Here is a 24,062-nt window from a genome sequence, read left to right on the forward strand (position 1 = left end):
TAATGCGCATATGAAAAAATATAAAAAGCGCAACTTATCTTGTTTAACTGGAAAACGGAAGTTTTATCCAAGAAAAATGTATGTTTATCTATTTATCGTCGATCGTTATCGCCCTAGTGTAAATGGGCCTTAAATCCACCATCGTGCTTACAAGTAGATAGATAGAAACTTATTGCAATTTATAAAACAAAAATTGAAATACAAATTGAAGTTGAACAATTCAACAAATGAAGAAAATATATACAAAATTACGAATTATATAGACCTAAGTTATAAATAAGAGAAACAATTACAATACAAATCCAAGTACTTTTACTTCTTTTAATATTTATTGTTGTGATTTTTGTGTGAAAAATATCAATATCAAGTCCTAAACCCTCGTATCTCTTTTGGAAAGTTTCGCATCATATGCTAAGCTAAATGAATGAATATCCAAAGTTAGAAACGATTTAGAAAGGTTAACCGTTTGTGTTTATTTCAATCGTTCTTGCAGTCTAAAACTGAATTACAACAATCGTTACAAATATAAAAATAGCAAAACTTAGGCCGTGATAAACATAATAATAAAAATGAATACATACAACATACAATTACAAGAATTACGGTTAGAACTGCATGGCATTATTTGAATTAATAATGAACAGCGATTATAGATTGTAGTAAGTTGCATTAGCCGCTATTATTTCAGTTAATGTTAATTTCATATGTAAACTCTTTAACAATTTTGGCAGAGACAAGACTTCAACCGCTTGCTTTATTGACTTTAGTTCTTAAACAAATTATACTTTACTTGGTTAATGATTGTAGGCCCTACAGAATAAATTGTAATTATCCTGAAATGTATTTCATTTCATTAATTATTCAAGTCAAACACATTGCATCGTTTGTAATTGTAGTTAAAATACAAACATAAATTACAGAATTACATTTCAACAACAAAAAACAAATTCTACTTAATTAAAAATGTAAACAAAAAAAAGTGTTTACTTTAGATATTGAAACCCCTTAAATATGTTTTTTCCAAAAAACATGAACAAATTAGGATTAATTAAATCAGACTAGGTTATTTTGTAGTTTTAAATTTTAAAGACGAGAAAAACAATGTTTTCTCATATAAAATGTCAAAATAAATGGTCAAATTCAACCAAAAACCATTGGCTGGCAGCCAATTTTTCAGGTAAATATATTTTTTTTCCGAATTAACATTTTTTTCAAAGTGGATAACAATTATATGACATTAAAATGAAATATTCAACAACAAACATTTTAAAAATTATTTTTTTCAGTGGGACAATACACCTTTAGGCCTAAGGGGCAATCTATCGTATATTGCCATCATATTTTTGTGAAAATGTTTTATTTTCTGGCAATACAAGTTGAAAAGTGCTTTGGTGAGTGTATGCCTGCCTAGGCCGGGTTAATCTAAATTATCGTCTGGGAGAGTTTGCCTCCTCGCCCCAGCGTGCAAGCAATAGACTGTAGATAAGAAGAGGGGAACATTTTCCATTGTCTAAGTTACCGTAGTCAAATTGGGACATTGATAGTGTGTCGAGTGTCTGCATTATTCAGTAAGGTCCCACGCGAGTCATTATTAAGTACCTTATTTACTAGAATTAAGTAAATGATACAAAATGAATCTAATGCTAAGCTGATAATAACGATTGCAACAATGCGTTGATAGGAACGCGCGAGCCATCGATTTAGGCCCAAGAAGAACAGAACTAAAATAGTATAACTTCATCATAGGTAAATCTGGTTTAATCTAAGTAGGCCTATAATACTTTACAGTTGGGTGAATGGTGTGAAATCATTAATTACATGCCTGGGTTATCTTTTTATTTAAAATTGCCTTTTCGATAATGTGGACTTATTGAGCTGCTTATTGAGGTCTGTATCCAAAGTATAGACATTGTTTCAATGTTGCAATTATAGCATTAGACAATCCTTGTCTTTCTGTATACTCAGCAATACCAGGCATATAGGCTACATTTGCTTTGTAAAGAATAAAAAAAACCAATGAGGTAGTTTGAAATAAGTGTTATTCATAAATCCAAAATAACTTTTTAGCATTTTTTCTTAATAATAATAAAATCTTTATTTTAAAACGGGAGGCTCGTTCACAACAAAATATGTTCTTCCACGAGGCCGTATGAAAGAAATAAAACTACAATATCACAATTTTCAAACTGATTTTCTAGTTAGTATAGATAACAATTAAAACAGAAAAGCTTTAACAGATCGTTACTATTTGTCTTTACATTGTAAATCTTTAGGCCTACAGTGTAAACTTGTAAGCATACTTACACATACAATGTAATTTCACTCTTTACTGGTTGACTCCCCGGATTCTTAAAAATTAGGAAATCATTTTTATACAATCTATGAGACAGAACACAAATGAATTCATTGCGCGAACGCGATTTTCGTTTGTTATGTATCCTTCGTAAGTATAGGTCTATAACACCTAGGCCTAGTCTTTTTTGATCTGCCAAGTCTAATAATTAATAATTAAAGAACCATCGTCACAGTTGGGACCATGTTTTGACGATGACAACAAAATAAATATTGTTTTTAGTATTCATATCTCATCAAAAAACAATTTTTATAAAATAGTTGGAAAAAGAAAAAAAAAATCAGATACCATTATTCATAATCAAGCTGTTATACCAGGCATTACAGATAGGCTTTACAGTTTGGCATTTTATCAATCTATGGTAGAGAATAGACAGTTTAATTTTCTTTATGCCTAATTATTATTTTAAACAAATTATTCCGTGACATACATTAATTGATAAATGCTAATGAGAACTCTAACGGGTGCTACATCACCCTTTCCAATTCCCAAAATCTGAACGAAACAAAAAGTCTAAATCCGATGCCTGGAAAAGTGTAATTAATTAAACTTGATCAGAATACAATTCGGCTCCTTATATTCACTAATTATCAGAGTCTGTGTAAGATGTTCGGGCTGTTGTCTAATTGCCAACAAGTGTCTTGCATGTATTATATAGGTAATGGGTGGCTGTATTGTCATTATGCAAATGAATATGTGTTCCCACGGATATTCTCCAACATCTTAAGCTCGGTCTACACTATCAAACTAGTTTAACAAAAAAAAAGTGAGGGGTGCCCAAATATGGTAGTGATATGACATCATGTCGATATGGGCACATCACATTTTTTCGTCACATACAGTTTGATGAGCTTTAGATCTGTTTATTAACGGAATAATAGTATTATTTTATTCTTTAATAATCAGCTTGAATCCATCTGACGCTCTTTACAAAAAATTTAATCAGATATAAAATTATTTTTTTTTATATTATTTATTATTTTAAAATGTTTTAATGTTGTTTTATGTAAAACTAATATAAACTATGTGTAGGCCTATGTTTTTTTTTATAATAGTATAGAAAATAAATTGGTGATTACGATTACCCTGATAGTTAAGTAGAACCCCTAATTTGGGACAACCCAATTAAGGGGACACTTCGAACGAAAAAAAAAGGGAAACAAACATTACGACTGACCCATATTCATATGACACCCAAATTAGGGAGACACGGTGTCTAGGATATCCCCTTACTAGAGGTTAGGCTGTACCACCTTCCTAAATATGAAAACCTAAACTTGTTATAATTGTAACATGATAAATATAATGAGAGTGAAGTCAATCTTCATTTCGATCTTCCATCATCAACAAAAATATAATGCTCCCTTTCCCCCTAAAAATCATACATTTTTTTAAATCAATAAAGATTGATTGGTCTGTGAATGGAGTATAATAAAACAAATTGCTATTGTCCTTATGTAATGTGGACTCATGAAAATATTAAATTTATAACATATATACATAGGCCTAATTTATAAATAAAATCTGCTGAAGGTTTATAACATTTTAATGTTTCCATTTTTATGTAGACAACTTAGTGAAAAAGTTTAACAAGCCACGTTCCCACGGTCTTTACCATAAAAGCTGATTAATTACTGGGCTTAAAAGTGACATTACTATAAAATAAGGATAATCAGTAACCGTTGCATAAATTAAAAGTCATTTTATTGTCAAGATAGGTATTTCCCACGGGTTTTCAATTGTGAATGTATTTGTTAATTTAATTATTTTCAAAGCCATTCTTATCGTCAACAATATGGATTGGCATAGACACAGTTCAGATGAAAAGGGTGGTGAGAATAATCCATAGAAACCCTGCAGAGATACCCGAATGTCAATTGTGAACAGCCGAGGATGAAAAACAAACTCGCTTCACTCTGTAAGATAACTGTAGTAATTACCTTACTTGGCTCATTAGGTTTGAGCTAGGCACATGATAAAGTTTAGGGAAAAAAAGAACTCGCGTGGTAAAAAGCTGGGAATCCGGTATACAAACGAAAATAGGATTATGTATAAACGACAATACAGTAGGACCTCTATCTTTATTGCTACACATTTGGTACCCGACAAAATGTCCATTTAATAGTGATTTCTCCCTGATATGATTTGGCCGTATTGTTATTAATATTATATTAGAGTCCTACACCCCTCCCCCACCCCCTCTATTGCGGTTAAGTTGGTCTCGGTATCAAAATAGGCGATTGTGTAAACAGACATTACTAATGTGTAGGCAATATTTTATTTTAGAATTCAATGAAAGTAGCTCACACCTCTCCCACTCTTATAGCCCTCCATCCAACGCACCCACCCTTCCCTCTAATGTATAAATCCGCCACATAAATATCACTTAACACAGTATTGTATCATTGAATTAATAGTAGGGTTTGGTTACCTTATTGAATTAAGATACAGTATTTGCTTTTTATAAATTGATAGGCTGATGTTGCCTACTAGTATCATATTATTAGTGTATTCTAATGTGTGTTATTTACTGCTGTAAAATGACTGCACGTTTTCATGACAGTAAACAAGAGAAATTCTTTGTAACAAGGGGACACATAACAGGTAGAACTTAAAATGAATAATAGGGCCTACTTAATTGGACCCCAGATAATCCCTTGAATACACTTCCACGCTTACAGGACAAAGCAAGAGGAACAAGTAGGCCTAGTCTTGTTTCGTCTCCGATCAATGTACGTCGACGGCACTTAGAGAAGTGTCCAGATTGATAGAAGTAACTACTCAAGCTCTTCTTCAATGTAGATAATAAGACCTAAACAATTGCTTGTTTTCTGCATCCAAGTAGGATAATGTTAAAGAGGATAACAAATATTTTTGTTGTAGATTCCTTACTTGCCTTCAGCCAATACTTTTTTCCCATCACATTTTTGTTCAACCTTACATCTTTCTTTTTCTTTCTTTTAATATCCGACGTGCTTCATCGCACTCTTGCTTCATATTATTTAAAAACATACAAACAACAGCACTTATTAAAGGCTGTATGTATGTTAACAATACATATTTTGATAGTCCATTCAAAACACATTACACAATATTGCAAGTTTAAAAGAAACATTCATACAAAAATACATAAAATAGTATATACAATTGATTCTGCATTATTAGTCACGTGCGTGCAACGCGACTCTACAGCTCACTATGTCGGTCGGTAGGTCAAATGGTCGGATGGTCGGTCGGTCGGTAAACACTAAATCAAATTTGAGCACGCGACTGTAGCCATGTAGATGGCCTTGTTAAATTGATTTATTTACAGTGGACCACACTCGTGATGGAGTTGAAATAATTAGAATTGTCCTCTTAAAAATGTTATTATTTTTTTTAAATAAACCAATTTAATATCACATAATATTCATTTTAATATTATTTGAAAACAAATATTTACCTGATAATACCGTAATTTAAGGAAAATATTACAGTACTTTTTTTCGATTGATTATTGCGTTAGAGTTTGATTTTATTCATTATGGATTGGGAAAATGATAGGCCTACATTGCTCTCAATGGAAAAAATTAGCTATTATGATTTTTTTTTTTATGAACATCAGGCCTAGATTTTCTTATAAAAGTACGGCTGTACAGAATGCGACATGGCATTGTATAGTGGAAAAAGCCAACAATGACACTTTTTTGTGTATTTTTTGGCTTTTGGAGAAAGTTTGAAAAGCGGCCTAATGTACGGCTTTTGTCGGGCGTGTAAACATTGTGTCTTTGGTGGTATCACAGAAAAACTGAGCCTAGAAAAAGGTGTTAATTGTTTTGAGCTAAAACACTAGTAATAATTCGCATGTGCTAATGGTTTTGTTTGATATCGTTATCAAGACAACTGTTTTCACTCTTTTTGATAATGAAATGTATACAAATTAACAGACTTTTCCAGACTTGATATGTCAACCAGGTAGTGACTGGTCCAACTTTCAGGTAGTAATTTATATCTGCCAAACTCAAAAGTACCACCCGATTCTGTAGCTGTCACTAGACTTTATGTGGAAGACTATTTCCAGTTATGTGGAAAAGAGTCTAGCTGTTATAAGTACTTTTTAACACACGATATCTCTGTCATTAGGTTTATATCTACAGACAATGTATAACGTCGTATTCAGGATACAGTGCACCAGAAACCAGTATACCGTAGTTCAATAGACTATAATAATCAAAATAAACCTTTAAAATGATAATCAATATGTAAATTTATGTCATTATAGGCTTTTATGTTATTATTGGCTATGCATTTGTGAAAATGGTCAATGGTTTACCTACCGGGACAGCGTCTTTGGGTAGTATGATTCAAAGATGGATGATATCTCATGAAAAGAACCCATTTGTGTTGGTTGTGGATCATTGGGACTCTGAAGCCTCTCCCCCACCCACTCTCTCCCTGTCATCATCGGCACGTACGAACTGCTATAGAAATTTGTTTTTCCCTATACGATGTTATATCTACAATTTTCAGAGATAATCTGTTTGACAGTGCATTTACTTAAGTTGTTAGTTAAGTTTTCAATATCATCATGATTGTATTCTTGAACTGGAACCATGTAAATTGTATTATACATAACATAATATGTATGTAAATCAAAGAAATGATAAGGGATGGGGGGAGGGGAGGGGGCGGAAGTCCAAGTAATAGCTGGCTGTCGTTTAATAGATTCTACTCATTTATAAATCTGATTTAATTTTTATCTCTTACTATTGTCAATAAAGAAAGACTTACTTCAAACAAAGCGTTTCTAGAATTTTAATTCTACCTTTATCGTTTATGAATTCGTTAATGAGTGGTAACATGCTGTATGAAGGGCAAACTGTATTCACACTCAAATTACGTCGAAGCTTTAAATCTGAAGGAAAACCTGATGACGCGTCGTATATCATTGAGTGTGGTTCAACCTGTTACATGCTGTCTATTGTGTATGTTCATCATTAGGTCGATCGATGACGAGTAAATTGTTTTTTGTTTCACGATTTTAGCTTTAATCATTATACTCCCTGATTTAACCAGATTTTTAGAAATAAAATGGATTTAATCGTTATAGTTCTTAATATTTTCTTATATTTTATGTTTACTAGTGTAGGACCCATACTTACCTAAGTAAATACCGTACACAATATACAAAGAATATATCATCACACGAACACGAACACGAGCTTTATAGAATAATTACAACTGTCAAAAGTACGTTTTTAATCAATTTTTATCGTCTTTTATTAGGCATTTTGTTAATTATTTTATATATTTAAATTACTTTTTTAAAATGTAAAATAATGAATGCAATGTTTTTATTACAATTACTTTTAACATTGTAAGATATAGCCTAAACGAGAGGAAAAAATATGTTTAAAAAATATAATATTTATAACAGAGTATGATAATAAAAGTGGGACGAACCCACACAAGACAAAAAAAAAGAGAATATATCATTTTGATTATAAACATCGATGCATATTGAAAAAACAGATAGGCCTATAATGAATTAAACAAAAAATCTTCAAAAATTCGTGTATTTAAAGATGTGTCCCCCAAAAACATGAAAAATGAAAGATTAATTAAATCAGACTTTGAATATGTTAATTTTTAGTTTTAATAAATAGTCAAATATTGTGGTTGATTTATTATCATTTTTATTTAAAAAGGAACAAAAACACATAAAGTAAAATATTGAACTGAAAAATAATTGATAATACTTAATGAAATAGTAAAAGTACATATAAAAAAATGTAAAGATTTAGGCCTAATAACATACAGTATTTATTATAAAAATCCACACTAAACTATATGATTATGATTAAAACAGACCGTAATTTCTTGATTATAAATTCATGTTCTCTAGCTCATAGAATTCCTTTACTAAGCTTAACTTGTTAAATGCGTGTATTAAATCATAAGTGTATTAATTATGTTTAAGATTAATTTACAAACAATACTGAAATCATGGTTAAACGTCTATCCCACGAAGATAAACATTTTAAACCTGCCGCTTAGAAAAAAGGCCGTCGGGAAACCTACAACGACCAATTGCTGCAGCTGCGTTCGATGCCATAATAACCAGCGCGAAATTCATCTTTATTCAAAAATTTAAGAGCGCAGGCTAATAATAACCATAAGCCCACTATGAAGCACCAGAAAAGATACTACTTAGTGTAATACGTAAGCTTAGGCCAGGTGTCTGTCATATAATAACGGCCTGAATATGAAATGTATACAGCGATACGTGGGAACTGTTTGGTAATACTTTCAGTTTAGCCAAGTTCAATACGCTTCGTTGATCGATTAGCCACTGGAGTTAATCGAATTTTACGTTCCATTACACTTCAAAATAAATCGATCTGTTGCGTTAATTTTGGTAAAATGTAACAAAATGTCACTACTTTAAGCACACTTTTCTATTCGACTCATAAATATTATAATAATAATATTATGGTAATTATAAGTTTGTATGTGCTATTTTGTTTAATTGTTTTACAGCAAAAAAATACTTGTTAAATACCAATTGTTTCTTCGTTTTAAAGAAAATGTGCAATGAAGCATAACGTTATTATAAGTTGAAGTTTATAACAATTATTTTTGTGTTATGAACTTTTCAGTAAGGTTCACACTGTTTAACCGATCAAAGAGATCTACAAGCAGTTATTACACTAGGCCTATGTTCATGGTATTGCAATAATAACGATATAGTTCGTTACGTTATTAGTGTTTATTCATGTTCGTCATAATAATCAAGAAAAGAGTCTTACTTCATGCAAATATGTTCTTTGAAAGAACTTTTCTACTCAAATTAAACTACATTTCAGTTAAAATTCAGTTCCTATTGACCTGCAATTGCAAAATGTAACCAAAAACATGTCTGACAGCCTCCCAGTTGACCATTTTTTTTGCTTTAAATCACGGGTTTAGAAGACAATATCAATGGCATTGATATTGATGAATGTTACTGGTTACTGATAGAATAAGTCAACACAATTTATTTTGTCGATCTTAATTGAAAGTTTATCACGTACGTTTTTTATTGATTCAAATTAATTATTGTTTTAAATAATGTGTGTTGTTGAGTTAGGCTATGCAGTTGACAAAGTATTGGCTGAATACAGTATAAACTTTCTATTATATCATAATGTGTACAAAATAGTACATTAGGTATAAAGTCTAATTATGTGAAAATCGTCTTCAATGTCTTTTGTGTTATCTGAAGAATCACGTATTATTACTCTGGCTAATCAATCGCTATCAAATCAATTCTCGACTTATTCGAGACAAATGCCATGGTAAAACCCCTATTATACCAACAGGTATAATAGGGCTAATTCTACTGGTTTCTAATATATTATATTATCAATGAAAATCACATCTTCTACAAGGTTGTATGGATTAATGTGTTGGGGGATAAATAGTTCTACTTTAAAGGGTAACTCCAATACAAAACATTCATTTATCAAAGCCAATATCCTTCTTAAAAGTTCTTTAGTCATTAAGAAGGGTCCGAGCCACGCGAGGCACCCGTGTACTCTTTGAAAAACTCTGTTGTTCTCGTGGGCCTACGGAACGCCCACCTACTCCAATTGACGTTCATTGAAGTATGACATCGGACCAATCATAGCGTTCGTTGAAATGTTTTCACTTGGACGGCACGAGCGACAACACCTGTGAGAGGTCCTATTCGACGATCACATCAGCTGACTTGAATGGAGCACGCTTTGTCATGCGCAGGCTACCATTCTTTTACATGTTTAAGCTTAATTAAGTATGCTAAATTCCGAATCTAAAGTAAATTAAATTAAACCCCCTAGTTGTTTAGGAGAATTGGAAAGGTATATAAGGCCACACGTGCCGATGGAGTAGTAGTAATCGTAGAGTGCGACGAAGCAGCAGAAGGAAATCTGTTGCAGAATACTTCACACGTCCAACTACCAACTAATAGCCTGCAATGATGATGGCTCAGCAGAACCACAGCCTACATGAGCTGATGAATATGGTTAGCAACGACGAAGATGCACTTCTACTTAGCCCACCGTTATCAGAGTCTGATTCAATGGGCCTAGAGCTTAGCCCACCGCAAACGTATACAGACATGGGGAACATGTTTCAAACATCGGCACCCTGCACTACATCGGCGTGTAACTTTGCTTACGATTCAAGTTGCATGCTTTCACCTCCAAGAGAGTTGATGACATCTCCTCAACAAATGCCTGTTTACAACGGGTTACCCGGACATCATCAAGTGCACGATGGGCACAATTTTCAAAACGGAACCGTCCTCCAGAACGGACCACATGTAGGCATGCAGCAACAATGGCAAGAACCGTGTATGGTTCCTACTGGTAGTGTAGCTGACATGGCTTTTAGCGGTGTAGATCAGTTTTGTAATTTCTATCAAGGAAATAACAACTATCAAATGGGCCTAGACTTTTATAAACAACAGCAGCAGACGACACCTACTAAGGTGAAAACACGAAGAAGAGTTCCAACTCAAGCCCAACGAAAAGCAGCAAATGTCCGTGAAAGAAAACGTATGTTCAGCTTGAACGAAGCCTTTGATGAACTCCGCAAATTCGTCCCAACTTTCGCCTACGAAAAGCGACTTTCCAGAATCGAAACACTGAGACTCGCTATGATCTATATTGAATTCATGACAGATGTACTGAACGGAAAAGAAGTTTCAGATTGCAAGTTGAAGAAAGTAACAAGTCATTTTTCACAATTTAAGAAATACGGCATCGTTCCAGCATCTACATCAACATCATGATAAACTGTGATGAACAAACTCTTAATTATGTGCAATTTCATGTGACGAACTACTAAAGAACACTTATAGTAATGTATAAATGTATTAAATGTTTAACGAATTTTTTGTCGATGCAATATTTTAAACGGATGAAAAAGAACTAGTGGTGAAAACCTATGCAGTATTAGGTTATCTTAAACTCTATTTTGTATGTACTTATTTATATTGGCTTCATTAACTTATGTAGTTAAGTGAAGTTTACATTGATTGTGCCTTGTTTATCGTACTTAGTCTATATAGAACGAAATAATACAATAGTATTATTAAGAGTGGTATTCGCCTATTTGCCTTAGGAACTGACAAGTAACATATAACGTTGCAAAATTTAGAATTTAAACATATATATAAAACTTTTTTAAAATGAGTATTAGCTTATTTCATGTGACTTTTGTTGGGGACATTTTCTAACTGTTGGTAACCTTACCATAAATTGTTTAACGATCTCTGCATACTTTTTCTAAAAAAACTTTTAATATGACTTTCTTCTGTTGGGGAATATTGTTTTAAACTGTTGGTAAAACTACCATGAATTTATTTAAGAATGTTTTGATGTACTACTTTTGACATGTATAACATTTGAATATACATAAATTGTTTTTTTTTGTTTTTATATGTTTTTATATTATCGTTATATAGACAATCAACATTTTTGGATTGTATGTTTGAAAAAGTATTGTTTTATATAGTAACTGGTATTAATACAGTTTTCGTGTTATTGTTTTTTACAATTATAGTACCAATGTATTTAAATTACGAACATAGTCTTGAACAAAATGTTTATTTTATGTAATTTTGACAACTTCACACAAAGCCTTCCATATATATATATATGAAAAAATAATAAAATATTCAGTAAAATTTAATTCAAATGTTCTTGTTTTTATTTACGGTCTTAATTACTCGCGATTTAGATTAGTTTTTGACCATCAGCAGTTTACCATTACCATTACCATTACCAACGACATTTTCAACAAAGTTCCTTCAAATACCCGAGTTTTGTGAACCACACCTACAAACCCGCTTGCTGGACAAAAACTTCAAACTTTTACTAAATGTATGAACAAACAGGGTAAATATTCATTAGTATGTTTAATGATTTCAATTTGTAACACCAAGGAAAATGATGATTTAAAAAAAAAAATTGTTAAATATTTATTCGCAGGAACAATGTGAACAGAAGTGATACGGAAATGTTGGACTGAATGAAGTTGAACTATTGTGAAAACGGATAGATGTAGTTTCACATGTAAAGGTAAGCTTTAAAAGTTCATCTAATTGTAGGACAATAATGATCGACGATAAGATAGATAACCATCATTTTTTCGTATATAAAACAAAAGAAAAGTTTTCATTCTAAAACTGTATGATAACCATTTAAATCCAATCGAATGACGTCATGATTAAAAAGAAAACAAAAACGTGGTATCGTTACGATAGTATTGCTCTTACCAATCATTACGTGTGCATGGTTAAACTATAGTTTTATGTTAACAAATGCATATTTAAATTGTATCGTTATCTAGTATTAATTGGCCTCTTTACTCTGCAGCTTCTCTTATCTTGAGTTAGACATTTTAGCAAACTTCTTAACTGTTTCTTGACAAATCGTAGTGCAAAAGTGTCTATCGCATTAATACGTTATTGTCTCGTAATTAGTGAACAAAGGCCGTGATCAAACTTCTTTATATTTTCTTGCAAGCTCTGTGAAAATCAAAATAATAGGGATCTGACAAATACGTAAAAACTGCATGCTTATTCTATACAATTCAAAGGAATTAAACACAATAGATATAGCACTTCGTAGGCTTACGGAGCTTTATTATTTAAACACAGCAGTAAGCTTTTGGGACCCGGGAAATGCCAACCCTTATAATTGATTGTCTAAGAAGATCCAGGCACGATATTCGTGAATAGCAGACGATTCTATAAGAAGTGGTCAGATGTAATTGTCTTCCAGAAACATAAAAAATGAAGATTAATGAAATAAAACTTTAAATAGGCTATTTGTAATTTTAATAAAGTTATCACCTCCGAAGGAAAAAATATATGTTTCACTTATAACAATTTGACTCTTTTGTAAATATTTTTTTTTCGATCTAAGTAAATAAATCATAATAATAAAAAAAAAACCAACTGCAAAACTTAAGCTCTTTTTACACTATCAAACTTTATGTGACAAAAAAATGTGATGTGCCATATATGGACATGATGATGTCATATCACTACCATATTTTGGCACATCACACTTTTCTGTTGTCACTAGTTCGATAGTGTAGACCAGGGAAGAGTTAACTCTTCCCTGGTGTACACAGAGCTTTAGAAAGTGGTAATTTCCAATTTCAATTTACAAGCTCAATTATTTTTGGATAGTGAATCCTAATAGATTACTGATATCAATCATGAACGAATAGTCTTGAATTGACCTAATAATACACTTCCGTTAGATGTTACTGTTACAATTGGTTTCTTCTTGTTCATTGGAGTTTTCTATACACGACTCGTGGGAAGATATCACACGGACCACTTCCAAATCTGTAATGATCAACCTAGCGTTAAACTATTATCTATCGATTGTGTGAATACTCATGCATAAACATCTACTATGTCAACATTTCAGAAATAATGATTTAATATTGAAATCAATCATCTTATTACGTAAATATGCATATAGGCTAAGCTCGGTGGTCTAGAGGTATGAACGCCAGGCTAGTGATCTGCGTCGTGGGTTCGAGTCCCACCCGAGAACTACTTGCGAATTTTTTCGCAAGTATTCTCAATTGTACTTAGTATAAAGTACAAATTACGTCAGAGAAGGGCAAAACATCTAATCACTCAACTCCCTGTCGCAAAACTACAATTACAATCCTATATTTAACTACTTTTAATATTGTAAGAATTGTTTGTGTAACATACAAATAAATGAAAGAAAATTAAATTGAAATAAAAGTGGAACAAAACCACACAAACAAACAAAAAAACCTTTCGGAAATTGGATGTATCCTATACAAATTTATACTAAAATATAATGCATTCCATGACGGATGGAACAAAGCTGTCATTTTAAGTGTCGGCTTAGGTCTGAATATATAACACTCCCCAAGATCCACCGCTGACAAATGACAACAAATAAAAATATTTCTTCATTTTTGGTTTAATTTTACAAAATACAAATAATAATAACACTAATTAAAATAAAATGATATTTCCCTTTAAATAAATATTTATATATATTGTTTAAATTTGTTTGTTGAATATGCCACTTTAATGTTAGATAATACAGTTATTCACTTTGGCAAAAAAAAAATATTTATCTGAAAGAAACCTGTAATTTAAAGGGGAAAAAGTCAAATCGGCTCCAGCCAATGGATTTTTGGTTGAATTTTTCCCATTTATTTTGTCATTTTGTAAGTGAAAACGCAACATTATTCCAATGTTTGTAATAAAGAAATGTGAACTGACATCTTTCCAATCCTGAAAACGCATTAGGTTAGATAAATTTAAAATATTCCTTGAAAACTAAGCTTTCCTCTTCTTTTTCAAACAGAAAGTCGGAAAACAATTATAAAAGTAATATTCAAAATGAAATTCAATTATTAGTACGGTAAATAAACTCCAGCAAAACAACTTTGATTCATTGAAACAGTTGCGAATATTAAAGAAACTTAGAACACGTGGGTTGCACCACACTCTAGCTCATTGGGTTATCAAAATAAATATTGTGGTTTATAACTCATAGGATGGGAAATGATAATAAAATCAAATCATCTATAAATAAATCAACACAATAATCGTTTACTTAACTAATGTTAACTACATTTATCTGTTTGATTGGAAATAGAAAAATACACGCGGTTGCTTTGATAAGATTTGTATTTGATATCAAAATAGTTATTGATACATTTACTCACCTGTCGATGGACTGTATTGATTATAAGTGTTTTTACTTCAATCAATCAATTTCTAATAAGACGGATAAAACTTATATCATTTGTCATTTTTACCACAACATGTTTGCAGTTTTGTTTAATTGCCCGTTTTGAATTAACCAATTAGCATAGGTGGTTTGTATGTAAATGTTTGGTCTTTACTTACCTTTTATACAGTAGAACCACTCCTATTCAATGGACACCCTTATTTTGGGGACACACTTCCATGAAATGAACGAAGGCAATCATCATAATCATCATCACAATCATGATCATCATGATCATTATCATCACAACCATCATCATCATCACAATCATCATCATCATCATTATCACAATCACCACAATCATCATCATCATTATCATCATCACAATCATCATCATCATTATCATCACCACAATCATCACAATCATCATCATCACAATCACAATCTTCATTATCATCATCACAATCATCAAAATCATCATCACAACCATCATCATCATCACAATCATCATCATCATCATCACAATCATCATCATCATCATCATCATCATCACAATCATCATCATCATCATCATCATCATCAAAACCATCATCATACTTGCTTGATACTTGCTTGATGGTATTGGGTCGGTTTAACATGATCATTATCATCATCATTTTATTTCATGTTATCTGTTATAATGTGTATGTCACCATAGTTGAATTTAAAATATTGTTAACTATTAAATTAAGAAATTTGTTTTTGAATCAAATTTAAAAGCATTTTTCTCATCGTGTAAAAAAAATCAATAACTCGCGAATTTTTGTTCTGGTTGACGTAACACGTTATCCACGGGTAGCACTTTAAAGGCAAATAACTAAAAACAACGCGGACTAGCCAATCACAATTACTACACATGTTACAAAAGAAAATGAATATTGTATAGCGACATACCGCAATTAAGACTCATAATAGATCTGTCATTTTTAAAAATGCAATTAAAAACAACGTTAATTACAATAACCTCTAAACGTGGCATTGACGACATTCGAGCGTCATAATAACAACTATTTAAAATCATATACAGTACGGTATCTCCTTTTTTTGGTACAACCTTTTTTAGGGGACACTTCTAATTTACGTTCGTATAAGGTTTAATACTACTGCCAATTCCTATATTCGTTTGAAGTGTCTTCTTAAAATAGGGATTATGCATTGATAATCCCATTTATTATATCAAAATATCGTAGAGACAAGGGGATAACATATTATAGAAATCTATGTATTTCTGATGATTACCATTTATACATAACGCGGTGCGGACGTGTGGTTGAGGATAGGCAGATTCTATTTGGGACGCGATTTTTCGCTCGTCTGAAAAATGGCCTAAAAAATTGTATATAATTAAAAAAAATATTATTATACGCTTATTTCACTATACTGTTAAAAAAAACATAACATAGAATGATGATATAAGTTTTCATAGCATGTTTGTATGTCTCCTTTTATTTTTATTTTTTTAAACGGAAATAGACACTTATAGCAATAGAAAAAGTCTGTGTTTTAAATCTCTTCTGTCCACTTTACTAACTGGGCACTTGAAACCTGCAAAAAGTCCTATTATATAATAATATTAGCATGAATGAGCTGGGATTAAAGACACGGGTGTTGCGGATTCACGCAAGACAATGGAATCGGAGTTACAGGCACGTGGATGTGACTACAATACATGAGCGCGATTATCAGGTAAAAGTAAAATCACAAGACCTATCTACAATGTAGTATAATCACTCCTGTAAATATGTTACACAGCTTAAATCTGCACACACGTGGCTAGATGTAGCTTCCTTGTTAGGCTAAGAATAAAGCAAACACCTTATTTAATTAAGTGTTTTATACTCCGTCGTCCTAAATACCTTTCAAATGCTCGTTGTATTTCGAAGTCTATTGTTTTTTGATTACAGCATTTTGAAAGTCACATTTCGGCCTGTTTTAGCCTACTCGCCGCAAATTCTAAGCCAAGAAAAGGTGTGGACTAAGTTTTATGGCCTATTGTTTTTTCATTACAGCATCTTCAAAGTCACACATTTCGGCCTAAAATCCACTCATCGCAACTAAGCCAAGAAAGGTGTACTTTCATGGTATTGTTCTTTCATTGAAACATTTTTAAAGGCAATATTTGGGCCTGTTGTCGCGTTTAAGCCAAAAAAGGCCTATGCTGTACTCTTTCTTTGCAACCATTTACACAGTAATAAGTGGTGAACATGAATAACGGTTCCCTACAAAATTACGTTTTGTTCTACTTTGCATATATCGGAAATTGTAAGCTAAGAAATTGCTTGGGAAAATACAATTTTGCCAAAGTATAGGCCTACATTTGCTTTGTTTTTTTTTCTTTGTTTTTATAGTTTTATATTAAAATCTAAAAGTTACCTGTATCCTCAATATGAGCTAATATATGAAGTAACACGCCCTCATTTGCTAAGTAAAAAAAACACACACACAAATGTTTATTATATTGTTGATAAAATAATTCCTATTAGGAGGACACCTTCGAGACTAAGCAAAGTGTGCCCTGAATCGGGATTTGTTCCTATAAACACACTTTACATAAACATACATTAGATTCCGTTCGCATATTATATAATAATATATAAAGAGTTACACATTGGGGGATGAGGGGTTGCACTGTGTCACAAATATTCTTGAATTGTCAATAAATCAATAGATGGAAACAATATTTGATTAATTTATATATATTTTATTTAATAAAAAACAAATTTTTGAACGAGTTTAAAATGTAAATTAGATTTCTGTGCAAATTCATCAGAAACTATTGCTGGTCGGAAATACATTGTATATTAAAATTGTGCGGGTAGGCCTAGTAATTCGCTTTCAACGCAATCCTAGTCGTTCTACAACGTGGTTACTCGTTCGGATATTTTTACCAGGCATTTGTTGGCAGCTTAAACATGACATCTTTAAAAGGAAAGGTAGCATTAATAACTGGTAAGTTTTCAAACACGTTATAGTAGCTTAAGTAAGTTATGTGTAAATACAGTAATTTAGGTCATAGGCCCTCGTCTGTGATTTCAATACTCCTGTGTTACAATAACTGATGACTTATTTTTCATAACTCAGATATAAATATTATCCAATCAAAATTCACGCTAATAATAATCGTGTGTGTAATTATGTGATAAATATTACAGTATAATCCTTTATTTGAGATATTCCTATTAAGGGAAACTTCCCCATTAAACATGGGAAGAGTGTCCTCATGAAACGTCATCAAAGGGTGTTGTCTCATAATGGGCTCTGCACTGTATATCAAGAACATTGTTAGATATAGGTACAGCAAAGTTACATTTCACCTGTTTTTATGTGATCTTAAAAGATCGTCAGTATTCAATTGTTATTGATATAGGTCTACATCATTATTTATTTCTTTATGTAGAGATTTTATGTACCGATTATCAAAACAAGTAGTAAATTTTTCCATATTTCTTTTGTTCATATTTCTTAACACTTTGGCCATAATAAGCTTGTCAGTGAGATCACTCAACCGTGACGTTATCAAGACGTCAATCATATTTTCATTTGTTTACATTTATTAGGGGCTAGCTCTGGAATAGGGGCAGCCGTGGCGCGTCATTTTGCTTCCCTGGGATGCATTGTGTCCCTTGTCGGGAAGGAACGAAGAGAGACTGAACGCCGTAGGAAAAGATTGCCAGCAATGGGGTCTAAACCCAGATCAGGTAAAACTTTCAATTTTTTATTTGTTTTACGTACATATGCATGTTAAAACAAATCAGGCTTGTAGCTTAATTATTAAAGGCTTTAGTTTCAGTACGTTATTTTGTACGTAAGTTGGAGCTTACGGTATAAAAACTGAATTTCTACAAAAATAAATGCTTATTATGATAGTAATAATAATACAGTACAATACATTTCAATTCACTTTATTTCCATTTTCATTTAAGATATAATAAAGGCCGATGACAATGATGATTATAGTATATATTTATGTTTTAAACATTACGAGTTTCTTATTCCAGCTACCATGTTACTGTCATTTTATAAATGGAAATACATAAATAATAATGATAATAATGTAACAACAACGTTTCCTTTCCTTGTATTTGATCTACAGGTTCTTTTACAAATCACTGAGATGACAAATGATTCTGATTTGGAGCGAATCGTTGACGTCACAATTAAACGTTTTAATCGAATTGACGTCTTGGTGAGTAACTACACAAACATATTTTTATCATAACTCATTATGAGGGCCCTCCTTGATTGTCAGCATACGCTGTTTAGGGTCACCCTTTATATATAAGGTTGAATAAAAATAAATAAAAATTAAAGTTTTTTGTTATGCTGCTGTTTAATTTCCCTTTTAAACACATATAGAAATAGCCCTCATTACAGACAAATGTCATTAGAAACTCCCTCCAACTAAAGACAACTTTCTCTTTGCCGGTTAACATTAATTCGTTCCTTCAATCAATTACCCTAAAATCATTCTAAATTGTAACTAAAAACGTTTCCGTTTAGGCTATCTTATTCATTGCGTTATTTTTAATAAGAAAGATAATATAATGGAAGAAAAAATAATAATAATGTGGTATGAACGAGAAAAGCATATGAATTTTCGTAATGAGCAATATACATACATATACAATTTGAATCTGAATGTTTTCTTTTATTTTAACTATTTTTAGGTAAATAACGCCGGAGTTTGTGTGCCTAAAGATTTTCAAAATAGTACAATGGATGATTTTGAACTAGTCATGAATGTCAATGTGAGGGCGGTGTTCTATTTATCACAACTAGCATCACCACATCTCATCAAGACTAAAGGTAGGTTTCTAAATTACAATACATTCAGTATTAGGAGGACACCTATATAAAAAAAAAATCAACGAGTAGCGGCTGGCCGTAAAGTGTTAAAACATACGTCATCTAATTTGTTTAGTTCCCACTAGAGAGACGCAACGCAAACAAACAAACGAAACGCAAGCGATTTAACAAATTACATAGCTTACGTTACACTTGCGTTGCTTCCTCCACTGGGTGTTCCATTGTATATGTACAGCTTTGTGAAAAAAAACCTATACTCAAAAGTTACAAAGCTTTTACAAACAAATAAATTATTGAATGGAATATAGAGATAATTTTAAACTCCGTTGATATTCCTTTATTTTTAGGAACGATTGTTAATGTTTCAAGTGTTGAAAGCAAAGTTTCGGTAAGTGATACCACATAGCATTCATTTGTTAACATTCTATGGAATGCTAAAGCATATACAAAACAACACTGTTCACAAACACGGAAAAGGTGCTACTTCTGAACCATTACCTTGTTCTGTTTTCAGAGTGGTGATGTGTTTTTCTACAGTTTATCAAAATACATGCTTGATAAGTTGACAACAAATTCAGCTGTCGGTAAGTGCAAATTAGGCCTAAAATATAAACCTGACCCATATCATCATTATTAAAAAAGAAAATAAATGCAGCTTTATATAAGTTGTGTAGGAAATTCAGAGGGCATTTTAAGTAAAAAGCAATCCATATAGTTTTCCAGTAGGCCCTAGAATGGAATGCATTCATAATTCTAATACATGTGTTCCTCGAACATTAGTTTTTCTCATTCGAAGATGAGAAGTGTCCCTTAAGTATGAGTTTCGCAAAACAGAGGTTTTACCGTGTATATATATTAGTTATTATTTGTTAAATATTAGAGTAATATTTTACCATCGTGTTTTTTCTTGTTTTTTGTGTAGAATTAGCACCGCATGGAGTTCGAGTAAATTCTGTTTGGTAAGTTTCACAACTGGTGTTCTTTAATATAACCAATTTAGGCCTACTCAAAATGTAATGTTTCTAATATAATAATAACATGATTCAATCATAATATTTATTTGTTAGCCCTGGTATCATTCACACACCTTTGTTTGAAAGAAACGGCGTGGATTGGGAATTGGTAAGTGTTTTTAGTATGTAGAAAAGTTAAATTCAAGGATAGACTGTGTTTTGGTTATGGATGTTTCAGGATTAACCTAATATAACAAGATATCTGAAAATTTACAGCTAGAATAAAATAAATAAAAGTATTACTAGAAATTGTATACTTGTAATAGTCAAACTAAACAACACTTTATTTTTTATCTTTCCAACGTCGATCCTGCACTTTTCTGAGCTTTAGTTTAGTCTTTTTTCTCTTATAATTTTATATATAATGTTTCTTTAAAAACCGCCTCAACACTAGCTACCCTTCAGTGAGTGTCGTCAATTATGTTTGTTTTGTGAGTGCTGTTAAAACATTAAACACATTCATGAAATAGGAATAACAGTAGAACCTCTGTTATGGAGACTCGGGGCTGTAGTGCTAAAACTATTACCCTGAATCATTTCACGAGGAGTGTCCCAACAAGGCAGGGCCAAACTGTAGTAGTACAATTTGTCCTAACTAATAATATTCTTTAACAACCTGTATTATTTTATTTTGTAAGGTCCAAGCCGCGAGTGTGCGATATCATCCAGTCGGACGACATGGAGAGGACACTGAAATTGCATCCACAATAGCATTTCTTGCCTCGGATGACTCAGCATCCATAACCGGTCATCATTTACCAATAGATGGCGGTAGACATTGTATGCCTGGCAATGAAATAAAAGGGCTCTGATGATGTATTAAGAAAGAAACCCTTCAAATGAATCTGTTACACTTGGCTGTACAATAACACCTTACCGCATTACATGATATACTTGGAGTGTATTTTTAGAGATTAGATTTTCGAGGATAGCCCATTTGCCTAAAAATGTGTTTATAGGCCTACTCAAAATTATAATGAGGTCTATTATATAGGGCATGATTAATTAATAGAATGACGTAATGTATAAACGGTACAAAAGATCAGTGTATGTTAACATAGATAACAAATTTCAAAAATAGAGGCTTATAGTAGGACTATTATATGTATGTATATATTTTCGAACATGAAGAAATTTAACTAAAATAATGATTATAGAATTAAATGCATTAGGCTAAACTCCTTCCAAATGAAACAAACAAAAAATTAAAATTAAAATCTTCTTATTCCCCATGTTTTCTTTGACATGCGTAAAAATGATAACAATATTTTTTATTAAAAAAAATGTTTGCTGGTGAAAACGAGCTAGGACTTAATAATAAAAACATTTTGCCTATTAAAATGTGAAAAAAAATAGTTCTTTTATTCACATAAACAATTACATATAAAAATACATATTCATAACAAAAATGGCCAATAGCAGAAGGAACTGAACATTTTTTTTAGATTAGGCCTACATTACAAAAAAAAACAAACAATATATCATATATAAAATATAAATTTAAGATAGAAAATTCAGAAATATAAACTATATTCATAAAATAATTATATACACAAATCATTTTTTAAATATATAGGCCTATTAAACTATTCAATATTTACGAGTTTATAACACAAATGTAGACAAATAAAAGTAATTGATTTCTATGTTTATTTTCAAGTGATACATTTAGGTCTATAACATGATTAATTAGCATAAAATATGACAATTCAAGAGATATTTGTTTTCACGTTATACATATTAGGTTATAATATTAAAATAGCATACAAAAATATAATCATGATCCTTATATAAGTTAATTTCCATGGTCTGTATAAATATCCAAAGTTAGTAAAGTTTCAAAATGTCAGGAGGATTTTACAGGTATCCTTTTGCACACACATACGTATCAATGGTTAACTATAACAATCCAAGCAATAAATGATTGAGAAAGGCACATTTTTGTTTTTGTTTTGTTTTTTTTGTTCGACAGGTAAACTCTTAAATACAAACAGGAGTTGCATACAACAGATGGCAATTATAAACAGTTGTTGCTTTTAATTTTGTGTTTCAGACAAGTTGTAAAATGTCTAATTTGTAGATGTTATTAAAGAGAAATGAATAAAGTGAGAGCACTGAATGCAGTGCCAAGTGATGTACAACTAGATCCTCACTTTGGTACAAGATGGTATTGGCTTCCATGATTTTGTCGGGTGTCACCGATATGATTGTGACAACGGCTAAAAATAGGCTCAATTTTTGGGTGGTATTGTTATGACTTATGAGCGTAAGGTTAATAAATGAATATTTTATGAACTATGTAAAGAAATGAAAATGCTAAGAATTTATTAAGAAATGAATATATTAAGAAATGAATATGTTAAGAAATAAATATGCTAAGAATTGAATATGCTAAGAAATGAATAATAATGTTAAGAAATGAATATGTTAAGAAAGTAATATATGTTAGGAAATGATTATGTTAAGAAATGATTATGTTAGGAAATGATTATGTTAAGAAATGAATATGTTAAGAAATGAATATGTTAAGAAATGAATATGTTTAGAAATGAATATGTTAAGAAATGAATATATGTTAGGAAATGATTATGTTAAGAAATGATTATGTTAAGAAATGAATATGTTAAGAAATGAATATTTTAAGGAATATTCAAAGAAATGAATATATTACAAAATTAATATATTAAGAAAGGAATAATTATGTTAAGATATGAATATGTTACGAAATGAATATGTTAAGAAATAAATATGTTAGGAAATGAATATGTTATGAAATGAATATGTTACGAAATGAATATGTTATGAAATGAATATGTTATGAAATAAATGTTATAAAATGAATATGCTGTAAAATAAATTGACAATTGCTAAAATAAACTCAATTGTCGAGTGGCACCAAGAAGATTGTGACAATCGCTAAAATAAGCTCAATTGTCGGGTGGCACCAAGAAGATTGTGACAATTGCTAAAATAAGCTCAATTGTCGAGTGGCACCAAGAAGATTGTGACAATTGCTAAAATAAGCTCAATTGTCGGGTGGCACCAAGAAGATTGTGACAATTGCTAAAATAAGCACAATTGTCGGGTGGCATCAAGAAGATTGTG

The 24,062-nt window shown here is 31.4% G+C and overlaps 2 protein-coding genes and 1 pseudogene across 3 annotated transcripts in view; all 3 read left to right on the top strand.

The window, feature by feature from the left end:
• Nucleotides 1-24,062, top strand: part of LOC144840230 (autophagy-related protein 9A-like) — a 209,063-nt gene that overhangs the window by 167,178 nt on the left and 17,823 nt on the right. The window lies entirely within an intron of this gene.
• On the top strand, nt 10,255-11,729 carry LOC144840480 (uncharacterized). Its single transcript, XM_078696298.1, has one exon. It carries the CDS (start codon nt 10,329-10,331, stop codon nt 11,145-11,147), a length of 819 nt encoding a protein of 272 aa, XP_078552424.1. The 5' UTR covers nt 10,255-10,328; the 3' UTR covers nt 11,148-11,729.
• On the top strand, nt 17,964-22,047 carry LOC144840236 (3-oxoacyl-[acyl-carrier-protein] reductase FabG-like; annotated as a pseudogene). Its single transcript, XR_013611880.1, has 9 exons — nt 17,964-18,087; nt 18,696-18,836; nt 19,232-19,324; nt 19,806-19,944; nt 20,292-20,332; nt 20,459-20,528; nt 20,867-20,903; nt 21,012-21,066; nt 21,596-22,047. The product of XR_013611880.1 is annotated as a 3-oxoacyl-[acyl-carrier-protein] reductase FabG-like (transcript).

This window comes from Antedon bifida, chromosome 4 (genome assembly GCF_963402885.1).
Source record: "Antedon bifida chromosome 4, ecAntBifi1.1, whole genome shotgun sequence".
NCBI classification, from domain to species: domain Eukaryota; kingdom Metazoa; phylum Echinodermata; class Crinoidea; order Comatulida; family Antedonidae; genus Antedon; species Antedon bifida.

Excerpts from the sequence above, each read along its gene's own strand:
- LOC144840480 (XM_078696298.1), top strand. The coding sequence starts at position 10,329 with ATGATGATGGCTCAGCAGAACCACAGCCTACATGAGCTGATGAATATG.